The 15,777-nt window shown below is 34.6% G+C and overlaps 1 protein-coding gene across 1 annotated transcript in view; it reads left to right on the forward strand.

The window, feature by feature from the left end:
- Positions 1-15,777, forward strand: part of GRM8 (glutamate metabotropic receptor 8) — a 676,955-nt gene that overhangs the window by 528,368 nt on the left and 132,810 nt on the right. The window contains exon 7 of the mRNA XM_006910553.1: positions 10,145-10,185. Coding sequence (XP_006910615.1) covers positions 10,145-10,185 — 41 coding nt within the window. The remainder of the gene's footprint in view (positions 1-10,144; positions 10,186-15,777) is intronic.

Genomic DNA, 15,777 nt, shown 5'->3' on the forward strand with positions numbered 1-15,777 from the left:
TTATTTATTATATTTTTTCAATTATATTTGCATACTATAATATACCAGTTTCAGTTGTACAGCATAGTGATCAGAGAGCCACATAACTCACAAAGCAGTCATCGCACTAAATCTAGTACCCCCTCACCCCTTACATATTTATTACAACATTATTAATCATAAGACTGGCAGCTCATTTCTCAAAAGAAACTATGCAGGACAGAAGGGTTTGGCAGAAAATATCTGACATGATGAAAATCCAGGATCTATAACCAAGAATACTTTATCCAGCAAAGCTATCATTTAGAGTCAAAGGACAGATAAAGAGCTTCTCAGAGTATAATTTTACTTTATTTATTGTGTGTGTGTGTGCACCCACTTGTGTGTGTGTGTATGTACGTATGTATGCATGTATTTATAAACCACATCAGCTTTATCCATTCATCCATTGACAGACACCCAGGTTGCCTCCATATCTTGGCTATTGTAAATAATGCTACAATGAACATATGGATTCATGTATCCCTTAAAGGAAGTGTTTTGGGTTTCTTCAGATAAGTACCCAGATTTAAGGGATTATTGGGTCCTTTGTCTCTTGTTATAGGCTTTGTTCTAAAGTCTGTTTTGTCTAGTATAAGTATTGCTAGCCCAACCATTTTTTTCCATTTCCATTTTCATGAGATGTCTTTTTCCATCCCTTTACTTTTAGTCTGTGTGTGTGTCTTTCAATATGAAGTGAGTCTCTTGTAGACAGCAAATTTAAGAGTCTTTTTACTTATCCATTCAGCCACCCTATGTCTTTTGATTGATACATTTAATCTGTTTATACCTAAAGTAATTGTTGATAAATATGTAGTCATTGCCATTTTATTATTTATATTTCTGATCTTTTTCCTTTTCTCTTCTTCTTCTTAAAGAAGTCCCTCCAACATATCCTGTAATACTGGTTTGATGTCGATGGACTCTTTTAGCATTTTCTTGTCTGAGAAGCTCTTTATCTGTCCTTCAATTCTAAATAATAGCTTTGTTAAGTAGACTAATCTTGGTTGTAAGTCCTTGCTTTTTATCACTTTGGATCTTTTATGCCAATCCCTTCTCATCTGCAATGTTGAGAGTTAGAATGAAAATGACATAGACGTAGCTGCTATGTCTCCTGGTCTTTCTGTTGAGAAATTAGCTGACAGTCTTATGGGAGACCCCTTGTAGATAATCAACTACTTTCTTCTTGCTCCTTTTAAGATTCTCTCTTTGTCTTTAAGCTTTGGCATTTTAATTATGATGTGTCTTGATGTGGGCTTTTTTGGGTTCATCTCGTTTGGGACTTTCTGTGCTTCCTGGGCTTATATGTCTATTTTCTTTGCCAGGTTAAGGAAGTTTTCCATCATTATTTCTTCAAAGAATTTTCAATTCCTTGCTCTCTCTCTTCTCTTTCTAGTACCCCTATAAAGTGAATGCTGGTACACTTGATGTTCCAGAGGCCCCTTAAACTATCCTCAGTTTTTCCAATTCTTTTTTCTTTTTGTTGTTCTAATTGGGTGTTTTCTGCCATCTTCTCTTTCAAATCACTGATTCAGTTCTTTGCTTCATCTAATCTACTGTTGATTGCCTCTAATGTATTCTTCATTTCAGTTATTATATTCTTCATTTTTAACTGGTTCTTTTTTAATGTTTTCTATTTCCATTTTTATGTTTCTTATCTCTTTGTTGAAGTTCTCTTTGAGGTCATTGAGCATCCTTATAACCAATGTTATGAACTCTGCATCCAGTAGACTGCTTGTCTCTGTTTTGTTGAGATCTTTTTCTGAAGCTTTGTTCTGTTCTTTTATTTGGGACATGTTTCTTTGTCTCCTCATTTTGGCTGCTTCCCTGTGTTTGTTCCTATGTATTAGGTAGAGCTTCTATGTCTCCTGGTCTTAGTAGAGTGGCCTTATGTAGTGGGTTGCTGTGGGCCCAGAGGGACAATCTCCCTGATCACCTGAGTAGGTGCTCTAGGTATGTCCCTTGTGTGGGTTGTGAATACCCTCCTGTTATAATTGAGTCTTGGCTGCTGTTGGCATGTCAATGGGAGAGACTGACCCTTAGCTGCCCATGACTACAGTGGAGGAGCTATTGTGCAGGGCCTGATGAACAGGATTTGCTGTAGCAGAGCTCTGGTGCCTGCTCTAGTTTGTCATTTGTGAAGGTGATTGGGTGGTTTTTGGTGTGTTGGCCACCAAGTGTGTTGGTTCTAGAACCTCTTAGGAGGGGTTCTGTTGCAGATATAGATCAGCCACTGCCTGTGCCCTTTCTGGAGCCACTTGATATGAGCTATAAAGTAATCTGCAGATGGTTCCCACTTGTGCTTTGTTTGGAGGTGCCTTGTAGATGCTAAGACTCGAACCAAGGCTGGCTGCCATTACTACCGGGCTTGTGACTGCTTAGCAAGAGAGGTACAGGGCACATGGAGGCCAGATGCTGTTTGTTTGAGGTTTGTGAACCTTTGAGAGGTTTTTGGAAAGTTGGCAGCATGAGCCAAGACAGGACATTTATATGGAAAAGCCACTGGGGACAGCTTGATTGGGCCCTCAAGTTGGGTGGGGCAGAGTCTCAGAGAGTTACTATGGCAGGGCAAACAGCGTTAGATTGATGGAGACTCAGGAGTCTTCACACTGTGTTGAGAGAGGGCTCAATAAAGGAATAGTGCTGCCAGCATTTCTGTCTGGAAGAAAGCTGCCCCTCCAGCCCTTGCCCCAAAGCCAGACAATTTAGTTCCTCCCTGTATGTCCCTGGTACCTTTCCTGCTGCTGCCCTAGTGCTGGAGTTCAGAGTGAGTGAGTCTGTCATTGAGTAGTCCACGTGTGAGCCCTTTAAGAAGAACACCTGGTACTCCAGCCACCCTCCATCCTATACAGCTGCAATCTCTGCTGGTTTTCACAGCTAGTATTTGTGGGGACTTGTTTTCCTGGCACTGGAATGCTGGTTTGGGGAACCTGGTGTGGGATTGGGAACCCTCCCTCCTCAAGGGGAACCTCTGCAGTCTAGATACGCCTCCTGAATGTAACCACCACACACTGGTGTCGGACCAGACTGTTCTGTGTCTCTGATTCTCCTACCAGTCTTGATGTGGCTTCTTCTGCATATCCCTAGTTATAGGACTTCTGTTCATCTAGACCACAGGTGATTCTCAATGATGGTTGTTCTATAGTTTAGTTGTAATTTTGATGTGATAATGAGAAAAGGCAAGCATAGCACTTTCTACTCCACCATCTTGACTGGAAGATTCTATACTATAATTTTAATGACTACATTGTATTCCATTTTATGGATGTATCATTATTTATCCATGCTCTGATTGATATGTTTATACTGATTCTATTTTCTCTGTGGTAAAGAATATTGGACAAAAGAGTTGTATATCTGTATCCATTTCAATTGTTGACTTTTTCAATTATCCTAATACAGAAATGATAGTACAGTTAACATCTTTATACATGTCTTTATAGCATAAATTCTATTATTGGATCAAAGAATAAGGAGGGTGTTTTAAATCTTAAAAATTTGCCCCCAGAATGGTTGCGTCAATTTAAATTTCTATCAGTAGAATATGAAAGGGTTAATTTTATCCCATATTCATCTGTAATATTTATTTTTGAATCAAATGTGACCATTCATAGCTCATGGATGTTTTTTATTATTAGTTAGATATAATATTGCATATATGCTTATTGTAATTGGTTATATTTTATTTTCAAATTTTTCTGTCCATTTTCCCGTTATGCTAGAGTATTATATTTTCCTTATTATTTGCAAGAGCTCCTTGAATTTTAAGAATATTAATCCCTTTTTACATTTTTATAGGTTAATTCTTTATATTTTTTAAATCGTTTTTTGAAATTCAGAAATTTTAATTTTTATGTTGTTAAAATTATCAATTATTTCCTTAATATTTTTATGTGATGTTATACTTTAAAAGCCACCTATTATTTTAAGATTATAAAAATATACTTTATACATATAGGATTTGTGTAACAATAACAAATTTTAATTCTCTAAATTTCCCTTTGAGGGCAGCCATGGTCATATTGTTTAGGTTTTGAAATACACTGTTATCTGTTAAGTAGGACTATATAATTTTAGCTTTAGTTTTCTCTTCTATTAAAGCATTAATTAACATGAGAGCTTAACTGTTTTTTTCTAAATCTTTAAGAGTTTTCATTTTTTAATCTCAATTCATATTGTTTTAACTTTCAATCTTTTTAAAGCTTTCATTAAAAATTTCAAGTTTTATTGAATAGTGGTCAGAGAATATGAATCAAACTTTTATTTCCTGATAATCATTAAGATATCTGACAGAAAATAATTTTTTATAAATGTTTCATATGTATTTGAAAACAACATATATTATTTAATAAATATTGTTTTCATCTGTCTGACAGGTCAGCTTCTGAAAGGAATATGTGAAAGTCAGGCTATACTTTTAATTTTTAATTTTTTTGATAGTTTTTTACTTCTATATTTCACTGTTTCTTTTAATTATGGTCCAAATTGTTTTGCACGCAGCATCAAATGTAAACACCTCAAGTCACCATGGTAACATAGACAATTCACATTTATCACAGTGACTTAATACACATTGACAGTTTGTGTAATTATAGAAAATCAAGGTCATTATAAATAAACAATTCGATATCCTTTTTATGAATTTAGTACATAAATTATTGTCAGAAATGAGTAGACTTCTCCTAATTTGATATTTTATTCATTTTTAGGCACTTTGGCATCTGTTTCTATAGAGTTATCTGTATTTGATTGGCTCACAACAATTCTTCAAATATTAACAAAATATTAATTATGAAATACATTACAAGACTGTACCTTAATGATATTTCAAACAATGAATTATTACAAAGTCATGCACACCCAAGAGGAAAAAACAATTTGACATTTGGCAAGAAACAAAGTAATGACTCAACTGGTAAGAAGTGAATTGTAGCCTTGTTTTATTCTTCAGAAAAATCTTTATAATGAAAAGTGAATTAAGTTTTTTGGCTTAAAAACATAATGTGATTCTCAACCCAGACAGTTATATTTTACAAACTGGGAATTCTGACAGAAGGTTGACTAACATAAAATCTAAAAATACACAGAAAAGCTGCTTTAGAAAATTGGGTGAAGGCAAGTTCTGTATGTGACCTATTTTGCTTGGGTTCATAGACCTACAGGGAGGATTCATATTCTCCAAGGGGATAATATCAAGGCTAAGTATAGCATTCAGCCAATTCACAGAATTACACAACAGTTAAAGTGCTGTCTTTCAATATACCTTTCCTTTTTTATAGTTTTTAATGTGGATCTCTCTTTTCTTTCATTTTTTTCATTCATTAGTTCTACATTTCCTTCATTCTGTTCCCTTACTCCCTTTCTTCCTCCACTTGCCTTTCTTTCCATATCTCTTTTTTCTCTTTCTTCCTCTTAACTTCTTGGCTTACGACACATGCTTATCATTGATCTATGCAAGGTCCACTTTCATTTATTATTTGTTGATTGATTTAGTTAGTTAATTTGGTTATATTTCAAAGGATGTAATATGCAATCATGAAAATACTCTTCTGTCCTCAAAGACTAGGATTTTGACAAAAAGCTGTATCCAAACACAAAGATATACCTCATTTTATCACACTTTGCTCTATTGTATGTTTTACAAATTGAATGTTTGTAGCAACCCTTCTTCAAGCAAGTCTGTCAGTGCCATTTCTCTAACAAGCTCAGATGATGGTTATCATTTTTTTTTTGCAATAAAGTATTTATTTAATTAAGGTACATACATTGTTTTATTTAGACATAATGCTTTTAAACACTTAATAGACTGCACTATAGTGTAAACATAACTTTTATGTGCATTGAGGATCCAAAAACTTCACACCACTTGCTTTATTGTTATATTGACTTTACTGTAGTGGTCTGAAACTGAATCTGCAATATTTCTAAAGTATGACTGTATTCCCATCACCAACCAGCGTCCCTTCTGAACAATCAACATTCCTATATATTTTTCTTGCATATATATTCTCAAAATGCAATGTTTTAAAAGTTTTAATCATTTATAGCTTTGTAAAATAGTTTTTTTCCCACTTAATATTATATGGCTAAGAGTCATTCATATTTATGGCTCTCTCTGTATTCACTCATTTTGATTGCAGTATAATGTTCCATTGCGTGAATATTCCATAACCACAATTAATTTATTCACTCTTTTGGGGTTGTCTGGGATTATTTCAGGTAAGTTCTATAAAAATTTCAAGGAAGATATTATCACAGTTTTATACAAACTTGCAGAGAATGGAAAAAGAGGAAAATTTTTCCAATTTATTTTATGTGGCCCTGAAACTAACACAAAAAGGACATTTTAAGAAAGAAAAATTACAGATCCATCTCACTCATGAGTATGAATGTAAAGATTCTAAATAAAATATTAGCTGATTGAATCCAATCATGCAAAAAAACATGAAATCAGGTTGGATACACCCCAAGCTTCCATGACATAATATTTGAAATGTTTAAATATCACTTATTACAGTAACAGATTAAATGAAAAAATTATTTCAAAAGATGCATAAAAGACTGCTAACATTTAAAAATGTATTGATAATAAAAATATTAGTACATTTAGAATGAAAGAAGCACCTATAAAATGCTTAGATTAATTATAACCCTAAATAGCAGATACGGGAAATATTCTTTTAAAGATAGAAGTATAAGGATGTCCACTGTCACCACTTCATGTCAAAATTGTGTTGAAGGTCCTAGAAAAGGAGAAAAAAAGATTGGAGGAATAAAAATAGTTAAGGGGAAATGGCATTATAATTATTTACAGATAACATGATTCTTTTTATAGAAATTTAAAAAATTTATAGATAAATGCTTAAGTATAGTAACAGTTTTGTAAGGGTTTTTCAACCTCAAAACTATTGACATTTTAAACTGGATAATTCTTTATTGTAAGAGGCTGTCCTATGCATTGTAAGATGTTTAATACTATCCCTGACCACTTCTACCCGTCAACCGGGGTAGCACTTCCCCAACTGCAACAACCAAAAATGTCTCCACACATCGCCAAATATCTCCTGGTGGACAGAATCATTTCCAGTTGAGAATCTCTGGGCTAGATAAAAGACTAATACAGAAAAAAGTCAGCTTCATTCTGTATACTATCAGTTAAGCAGTAGATAATATAAGACACCATTTAAAATAGCTTCAGAGAGTATTAATTACCTAGGAGTAAATTGACAAAAAATGATTAAGTGTAGTGAAAAAAAAATTAAGATTTAGAAAAGAAGATTTAAACAACTGAGAGACAACTCATCCTCATGAATAGGAAGATATCATACACATACAAATCTTCCCCAATAACTTGTAGATTCCATATATTTTCCAATCAAAATCTAAACAGAACTGTCATAGAACTTAATAAGATGCTTGTAAATTATATACAGAAGAGTATAAAGCCAAGAGAAGTCTGGACACTTCTGAGAAAGAAAAATAGGGAGTGGGAACTTGCCATATCAGAATGTCTTATTACAAAACTTTTTAATAATTTATATAGTATAATTTTGGCTCACAGAGAGACAAATGAATTAACAGAAAAGGAGAGGAAGCCTGGAACATGACCCATTTTTCTATGTAACTTAGATAAAAATAAAAGGGAAGCACCTCTCCAGTTAATTGAAAAGGAGTGGAGGTTGTTGCTTAAAAAATATCAATATAGGAAAAAAAATTTAACCGTATTCCAACTTCACACTATGAATCAACTATGAGTAGATTAAAAAATGCAAATGTCAAAAGCAAAATTTAAAAGTTCTTAGTAAGCATTCATTATAAAACCCGATAAATTTGATGACTTTAAATCCAGATGGCAAAAGCATTTTTTTCCACCAACACATTGGACTAGATAATCAGAAACCTCATCCTAGTACAGCAAATTTGAAAAGGCAGGAATATATGTACACAAATACACACACACAGACACACACCTCTTTCATACATGCACTTTTCACTATTAGAGATACAATAAATAATTAACAATTTACAATGAAAGTTGTATAAATAAATAAATAATAAATGAATGAATGAATGAGTGAATGAATGAATAAATAAATAACTGACATTAGATAGCCCCCAAAAGAAATAATAAAGGACTTAAGTTGCTCAAGATAGTGTTTTTTTCATTACGGCATAAAAATGTACTGAATTCAGAGTATTGCAACATACTTTGGTTTGTTCCCAAATTCCTCTTAAAATATATTATTTAATTTTGTCTAATTATTACTTATTTTTTCCATTTCTTTTCTTTAACCAAATGTTTGATATTTTAATATTCTTATTGGTCACTTTTCTTATAAGAGATTTTATTCAAACCCTTGAAATCATCTGCTCCCCTGAGATGTGTATTACTAAATAATAGATCTTTTCTTATTTTAAAAATTCGATCAGCTTATTTGAGTAGAGAGGCTTCCCCTTATCTGTGGTTTTGCTTTCTGTAGTTTCAATTACCTACAGTCAACCATGGTCTGAAAATATTAAATGGAAAATTCCAGAAATAATCAATTCATAAGTTTTAAATTATACAGCATTCTAAGTATCATGATGAAATCTCACGCTGTCCTGCTCCATCCTGCCCAAGATATGACTCATTCCTTTGTCTAGAGTATCCATGCATTATGCGCTACTTTCCCGTTCACCTAGTAGCTATTTCAACTGTCATGGTATTGCACTGCTTGCATGACCCTTATTTTACTTATTAATGGTCCCAAAGTGCAAGAGTAGTGATTCTGGAAATTCAGACATGCCAAAGAAGAGCCATAAAGTGCGTCCTTTAAGGTGAAAGTTTTCGATTAATAAGAAAAGGAGGAAAGAAATTATATGCTGAGGTTGCTCAGATCTATGGTAAGACTAAATCTTTTGTCCGTGAAATTGTGAAGGAAAAATAAATTTTCTCTAGTTTTACTGTTGAACCTCAAACTACAAAAGTTACGGCCACCGTGCATGGTAAGTGCTCAGTTAAGATGGTAAAGGCATTAAATTTGTGGGTGGAAGACATAAACAGAAAGTTTGTTTCTATCTGCAGCCAACATGTTTTACAGGACAGCATTGAACCTATAGGAAGACTTCAGAAATGGAAGACATAAACAGAAAATTTGTTTCTATCTGCAGCCAACATGTTTTACAGACAGGACAGCATTGAACCTATAGGAAGACTTCAGAAAGGGTCCCCTGAAACGAGTGACACCAAGCCATTTGCTATAAGCAAAGGGATGGTTACACAGATTCAGAAATAGGTTTGAATTAAACAAATATTAAAATTACTGAAAAGGCTACATCCACCATTGAAGAAGCTGCTTCCACATTGACTCAGGGAAAAGGATACCATCCAAAGCAAATTTTCAGTTGAGATGAAACCGGGCTCTTCTGGAAAAAGGTGCCCAATAGAACCTACTTTCATAAAATATGGAATGATGACAATGTGGAAGGACAGATTAACTGTGGTACTATGTGGCAATGTTGCAGGACATATGATAAAGCCAGGCATAGCATGTGGAGAGAAGAACCCATGGGCACTCAAAAATTAAAACAAAAATTACCTGCCCATTTGTTGACTACACAATCAGAAAGCATGGGCAACAGAGACTTTTTTATGAATGGTTCCACCAATGCTTCATCTCAGAAGTGTAAAAATATTTGAAAGATGGAGGGTGGAATTTAAAGTCCTATTAATAACAGACAGTGTGCACCTGGCCATCCTGAATCTGTTTGCCGTGAAGATGAAAATGTTGAGGTTGTATTTTTGCTTCCAAAACCCACCTCATTGTTTCGGCCCCTTGATTGGGGCATCGTCTGGTTTGTCAAAGCCACGTATGTCCACCTGGTTTCTGGTCACATTTGATCAGTAATTGGTGCCAACCTTAATCTGGACATAAGGCAGTGCTGGAAATCATTCACTATTGTTGATGCATTCATCAAAGCTGCAATGAACAAAGGAAAACCAGAAACTATAAATGCCTGCTTGAAGAATTTATGGAATGAAGTTGTGAATGATTGTAAAAGCTTTCCAGGAATTAATGTAGAAGTTAGGAAAATCATTCATGCAGCAAGACAAGTTGGTGGAGAAGAGTTTGCCAATATGCTTGACAAAGAAATTGAAGAACATATTGAGAAGTGTTAATATTGAAGGCATATTGAGAAGTGTTAATAATGAAGAAGTGGAAGAACTTGTCAAGTCATCCACAGAGGAAGAGGAAGACAGAGAAGAGACTGAAGCAGAACCAGCAATGTGGATATTACCGAAATTTGCTGAAGTGTTTCAAATTGACATTCGAATTGGCAGACATTAAAGGACAAAATTTTGGAATATGATCCTTGAATGGAACACAGCATTGAAGTCACCCATCTGACACCGAAGGATTACAGCCTCTGCAGCAACATAGTCATGGCTCAATGACTTAGGATCATTCAAAGCAGATGATCCGCCTTCTGACATATCATCAGGTCGATAATAGCCTAATGCTATGCCACCATGACTACATTGTTCATCTCATTTCATTTCACCACAAAGGCATTGTATTACCTTCATCATCACGAGAAGAAGGGTGAGTACAGTACAATAAGATATTTTGAGAGGGAGAGAGAGAAAGAGAGAGAGAGACCATAACCACTTAACTTTTATTATAGTATATCATAATTGTTTTATTTTATTATTATTTACTATTCTTAATCTCTTACTGTGCCTAATTTCTAAATTGAACTTTATCATAGGTATGCATATATAGGAAAAAAAATCATAGTATGTATCGGGTTCATTATTATTCATGGTTTAAGCATCCACTGGGGCCTAATTTCTAAATTGAATTTTATCATAGGTATGCATATATAGGAAAAAAATCATAGTATGTATAGAGTTCATTATTATTCATGGTTTAAGCATCCACTGGGGGTCTTGGAATGTATCTCCTGTGAATAAGGAGGAGCTACTTACTGTGCTATCAGTGCAATTATAGGTTGTATTTCTACTTCTCAAGGAGTGTTGTTTATTAATGATAATGACACTTTTCATTCTTAAATCACCCTAAATGCAAGGAATGTAATGACATTTCCACGAGAGAAAGTACTATTGTCAGTTCAGTTTCTGGCAGGAAAAACTAAGAAGGAAGGTTGGCTGAGAGAATTAGAAATGTTTTTTGACTACATTCCTCATCTTGTTTATTTCATACACCAAAATAATCAGTTAAAGAAAACCATTTTCAACCCCAAATTCCTGAAAGTAGACATATATTTTTAATATTTTTATATTTAGTCTTTATAAAAATAATGAATTGAGTGAGTACTTAGCCAAGGCAAATGAGCAAGGAGACTATACAGCGGAATTCTAGAGAGTGGTCACACATTCTGGATTCCACCTTTGTACTACAGGTATTCACATTGCCATCGTCAGTATTAACTCTAAAGGAGAATCTGAAAGCAGTTATTGATCCATGCCAATGTCTTTGGTACTCAGTTATGAAACTCTATATTATTTTTAAAGTTTTATGCTGTGATATGAGGTGAAGAATTTGTTTCCACACAATACAATTTTAGTTATTCATTCATTGATAACCTACTTTCTAGATACTGGTTTATTATGATTGTCTAGTGTCTAAGAAGGAGACTAAAATTTGTAATAGCTCAAAAAGGATAGAAATTTTTTTTTACTCAGGTAATAGTACTAGATAGATAGATGGATGAATTAACACAGACCTCCCAGCACTCACATAGGAATCCAGATTGATGCAAGCTCTCCCATCGTTGATGTGTAGCTTCTCTAGTTGCCCAGCATGTCGTTTCCATTCTAACCAGCCAGAAGGAAAAGATTACAGAAGACCACTTTGGAGGTTTTTAATGAATAAGGCACAGAAGTAGGACATAGCACTTTTGTTCACGTTCTGATGGCTAGAGCAAATCATTTGGCCACAACTCACTACAGAAAAACTGGAAATGTAGCTTAACTATGTGTCCAGGAAAAAAAGAAATGTATGTGTAACACTCTGTGCTATACATACAATGGTGAACATAATGGAAAATGCCCCACAATAATGAAGTTGATAATCTAACAACATATAGCAACCAGTTAAATAAACCACATATTTTAGATACTTGTAAGTGCTATGAAGGAAATAAATAATGTGTGTAAGAGTAAGTGATAGTGAGAGGAAATTGGCCAATTTGGATATGGTGACCTGACATGACCTCTCTCTGATATTTGAGCTGGGATATAAATGATGAGAAGGAGCTAGTCGTGCAAAGATCCAAATGAAAGAACATTGGGAAGAGAAAAAGAGAAAGAGAAACACAAAAGTCCTGAAATAGAGCAAATTTCATGTGTTTGAGGAACAGAAAAAGGCCAGAGTGGATGGAATATAGAAATGAGTATGATTACAGAAATCACAAGACCCTAAAGGCTTTAATAAACATATGTGTTTTATTCTGAATGAAATGGGAAGCCACTGAATGATTTTAGAGAGAAGATCCATATGTTTTATATTTTAAAGTATCAGTCTGTCTGCAGGGCGGAAAGTGGATTGTAGTAGCTTGCTGCTTGGATTAACGTAGAGGAAGAGGAAATGGAGAGAAAGAAAATTCTGGATATGTTTTGGAGATAAAACCTATTAATGCCTTAGATGTGGGCTTTTGTTTGTTTTTACCACTGGAGCAGTTTGGGTCTTATTTTAGGATCTTATCTCCAGATCTGACATCAACTGAGCTCTGGGTCAGACTTGGGTGGATATATCTTTTTAGGAAAGAAACTAGTGAAGAAGATTCAGTCCAGTTGCACTTGAAGTGGAGGCCAGATCAGAAGGGTTCAGCCTTGGACTTCTTCCCCAATGAGTGGAAGATTGGAACAATGGCTGCTGAAAGATTTGTCTTTTAGATCTTTGCTGTTTAATACAGACAGCTATTGAGCACTTGAAATATCATAGTCTGAAATGCAATGATCTGTTAAGTATAAAGGATACACAGCATTTTGAAGACTTGGTATATGAAAAAAAGTATAAAATATATTATTAATATTTTTATATTGGTTGCATTTTGACATAATATGTTGCATATATTGGGTTACACAAAATGTATTATTGAAAATAATTTCACTTTTTCTTTTACTTTTTTTAGACTTCTTTTAAAGAACAGCTTTAGATTTACAGAAAAATTGAGCAGATAGTACAGAAAGTTCCCATATTTCCCCCTCCCTACAGTTTTCCTAATTATTAACATTTTATATTACTGTAATGCACTTGTTACAATTAATGAACCACTATTTATACAGTGTTATTAACCATGTCCATAGTTTACATTCACTTTGTATTTTACATACAGTTAGATGGATTTTAGCTTAGGTTTGACCTGATCAAATGGATGGGCAGTCCTCAGTTGCTTATTCAGAGGGAAAAGACTGTGGAATGTGTTTGGAAATGAAAAAGAATCTAGTGTTATGTCTGAATATATAAAGTTTAAAATAATTATCAAACATCTCAGTGGAGATACAGGTAATTGGATAAGTCTGCACTCAGGACTATATGTATAAATTCAAACTCATCAGTGGAGGTATGAGGTTAAATTTCAAATTAAAATGGTGTGAAGAGTTAATGGAAAATAAAAAAAAATGGAGAAAGTAAGGACAGCTCGAAAGTTTTGTTTGATTCTTAAGGAAAGTGGATGAAGAGGCAACAAGGTTAGTAATGGGATTTGTTGGCTCACTTTATTTTTTTCCAAAGATGAAAGCTATTAGAACTCATTTGCAAACTGAAAGGAATACTGTAGACATCTAAGTTTGTTGATGCAAAAGAAAGAAAAGATAACTATGAAATCGAAAGTGCATAGAGAGTGAGAGTGAATGGGGTCCTTGCACTAGGGGAGAAATATGAGTTTGACTGGGACAGGGACGTGTGTTTTAATAAGAGGAAAAAGATAATGAGTGCAGATGCATGTAGGTTGAGGTTTTATGATGGAATGATGTGTCATTGCTGCTTTTTCTCAGGGAAAAAGCATGAGACAAGTTGAGGTGACAGGGGGAGGACGGTGTTGGATATGTGAAGCATGAAACAATTAGTCTTCCAGAAGCTAGTGGTGGAGGGTGGGGGGGAATGGACTAATGGGGGAAGTGAGGTAAGATTGCAGAGCAATGTTGACTACACATTTGAAATCTGAGGTCATAAATTTAAAGTAAGACCAGGCAGCAGGGTCAGGACTAAATGGAGCAACTGGGGCACCTAATGTGCAGAATTTAGGGAGGCACTCACTCTCAGACTCAAGCCCAAGGCACATCATGTGCCTAAGGCTATTTCTGGCCTGGCCAGACAATAAAAGTTTATGATTTCTCAAACAATATTCAGCTGCTTGAGTGTAGGCAAAGAAGTATACAACTGAGTTTAATTACGATTGTGATTTGGCAGAAAAATAGAACTGGACAGAGGAGTAAGTCCAATAGAACAGGAAGATCATAGAACCTATGCAAGGATAGGAGAGAAGAGACACTACATGGGGATGGAATATAATGACAAATTGGGCTGATAAATGAATCAGTGTATTTAAGGGCTTATAGAATTATTGCAGTGGGAGTGGAAGATAATATCCAGAGAGAAAATTTGAGAGATGATATAGTTATTAGATGAGACTTTTAAAGCGTAACTGTAATGGTGGGTGATGAGATGCATGAAAAGAATGATAATGGGAAATGAGGAAGTCAGCTGGTGCCTAGGCCAGAATGTTGAGTCATCCAAGTGTATGATGAGGCCACCAGAAGTGATAACAGGAATACGGATAGAGATGAATACAGTGAGCCAAATGCTAAAATCTTCAATGAACAAAAGCTGAGTAATTGATGTATGTAAAAGTAATCTTACTGATTCCTAAATAATTCAACTATAATGTGATTCTAATTCACATATGTAGTTCTGTTTATTGATTGTAATAAATACTTGATAAAATAAATTGGATAAGGAGAGGGAGAGCATGAATAATTGAAATTCTGTTGAAAATTTCTATTTCCTGTGGCATTTTGGTTGATGACTTAAATCTCATATATTCATTTTTCTTTTAAGGGCACTAAAATTACTGAATTAAGTGGTTTAATTTTTAGTTTTCTTATTTTTTTCTGCTTACCCAATAGCATAGGTAGTTATGAGAAGGAAAGTCAATAGTGTTTTATAGCAAGAGGGAATAAGGAACGTAATAAGCTTGACAAACTGAGTGGCTTACACTTATAAATGTATTTATAATATTTCCACGGAAAGGTGAATTAATTTTTCTTGCATTTTTTTGCATTGCAGAAACTAGAAAATGTAGATCAAGGTTGCATAAGTTTAGGCAAGGAGCGGATAGTGATGATAATAGTTTTCATTTATTGCACACCTGCCATGTGCCAGTCATGCACCAAGTACTCTACATGCATCATCTCAGGTAACCCTTGTGATAACCCAGGGAGGTTGGGGGTAGAATGTTCTCTTGACAGTTGAGAAAACAGGTTTAGTAAGGGTAACTTACCCAGGTCACGGAGGTAATTGGCTGAGCCGGAAATCAAATTCTAGTCCCTACATCCCAAGCCCATACATACACTTCCCCTGAGCAATATTCAACAGAGCCAGCATTTTCAGATAAAACTCTTCACTGGATGTATCACATTTCCTTCAAAAGCATGTTGAAGTGCTTGATGTGCCTAGTAATCAGAATATAGCTTTTCTACACATTTCTTATTGAACAGAAAATATTCAAGCTGTATAGACTCTGGGGGCGGTA

The sequence above is a fragment of the Pteropus alecto genome, unplaced genomic scaffold (assembly GCF_000325575.1).
Source record: "Pteropus alecto unplaced genomic scaffold, ASM32557v1 scaffold22, whole genome shotgun sequence".
In the NCBI taxonomy this organism is placed as follows: domain Eukaryota; kingdom Metazoa; phylum Chordata; class Mammalia; order Chiroptera; family Pteropodidae; genus Pteropus; species Pteropus alecto.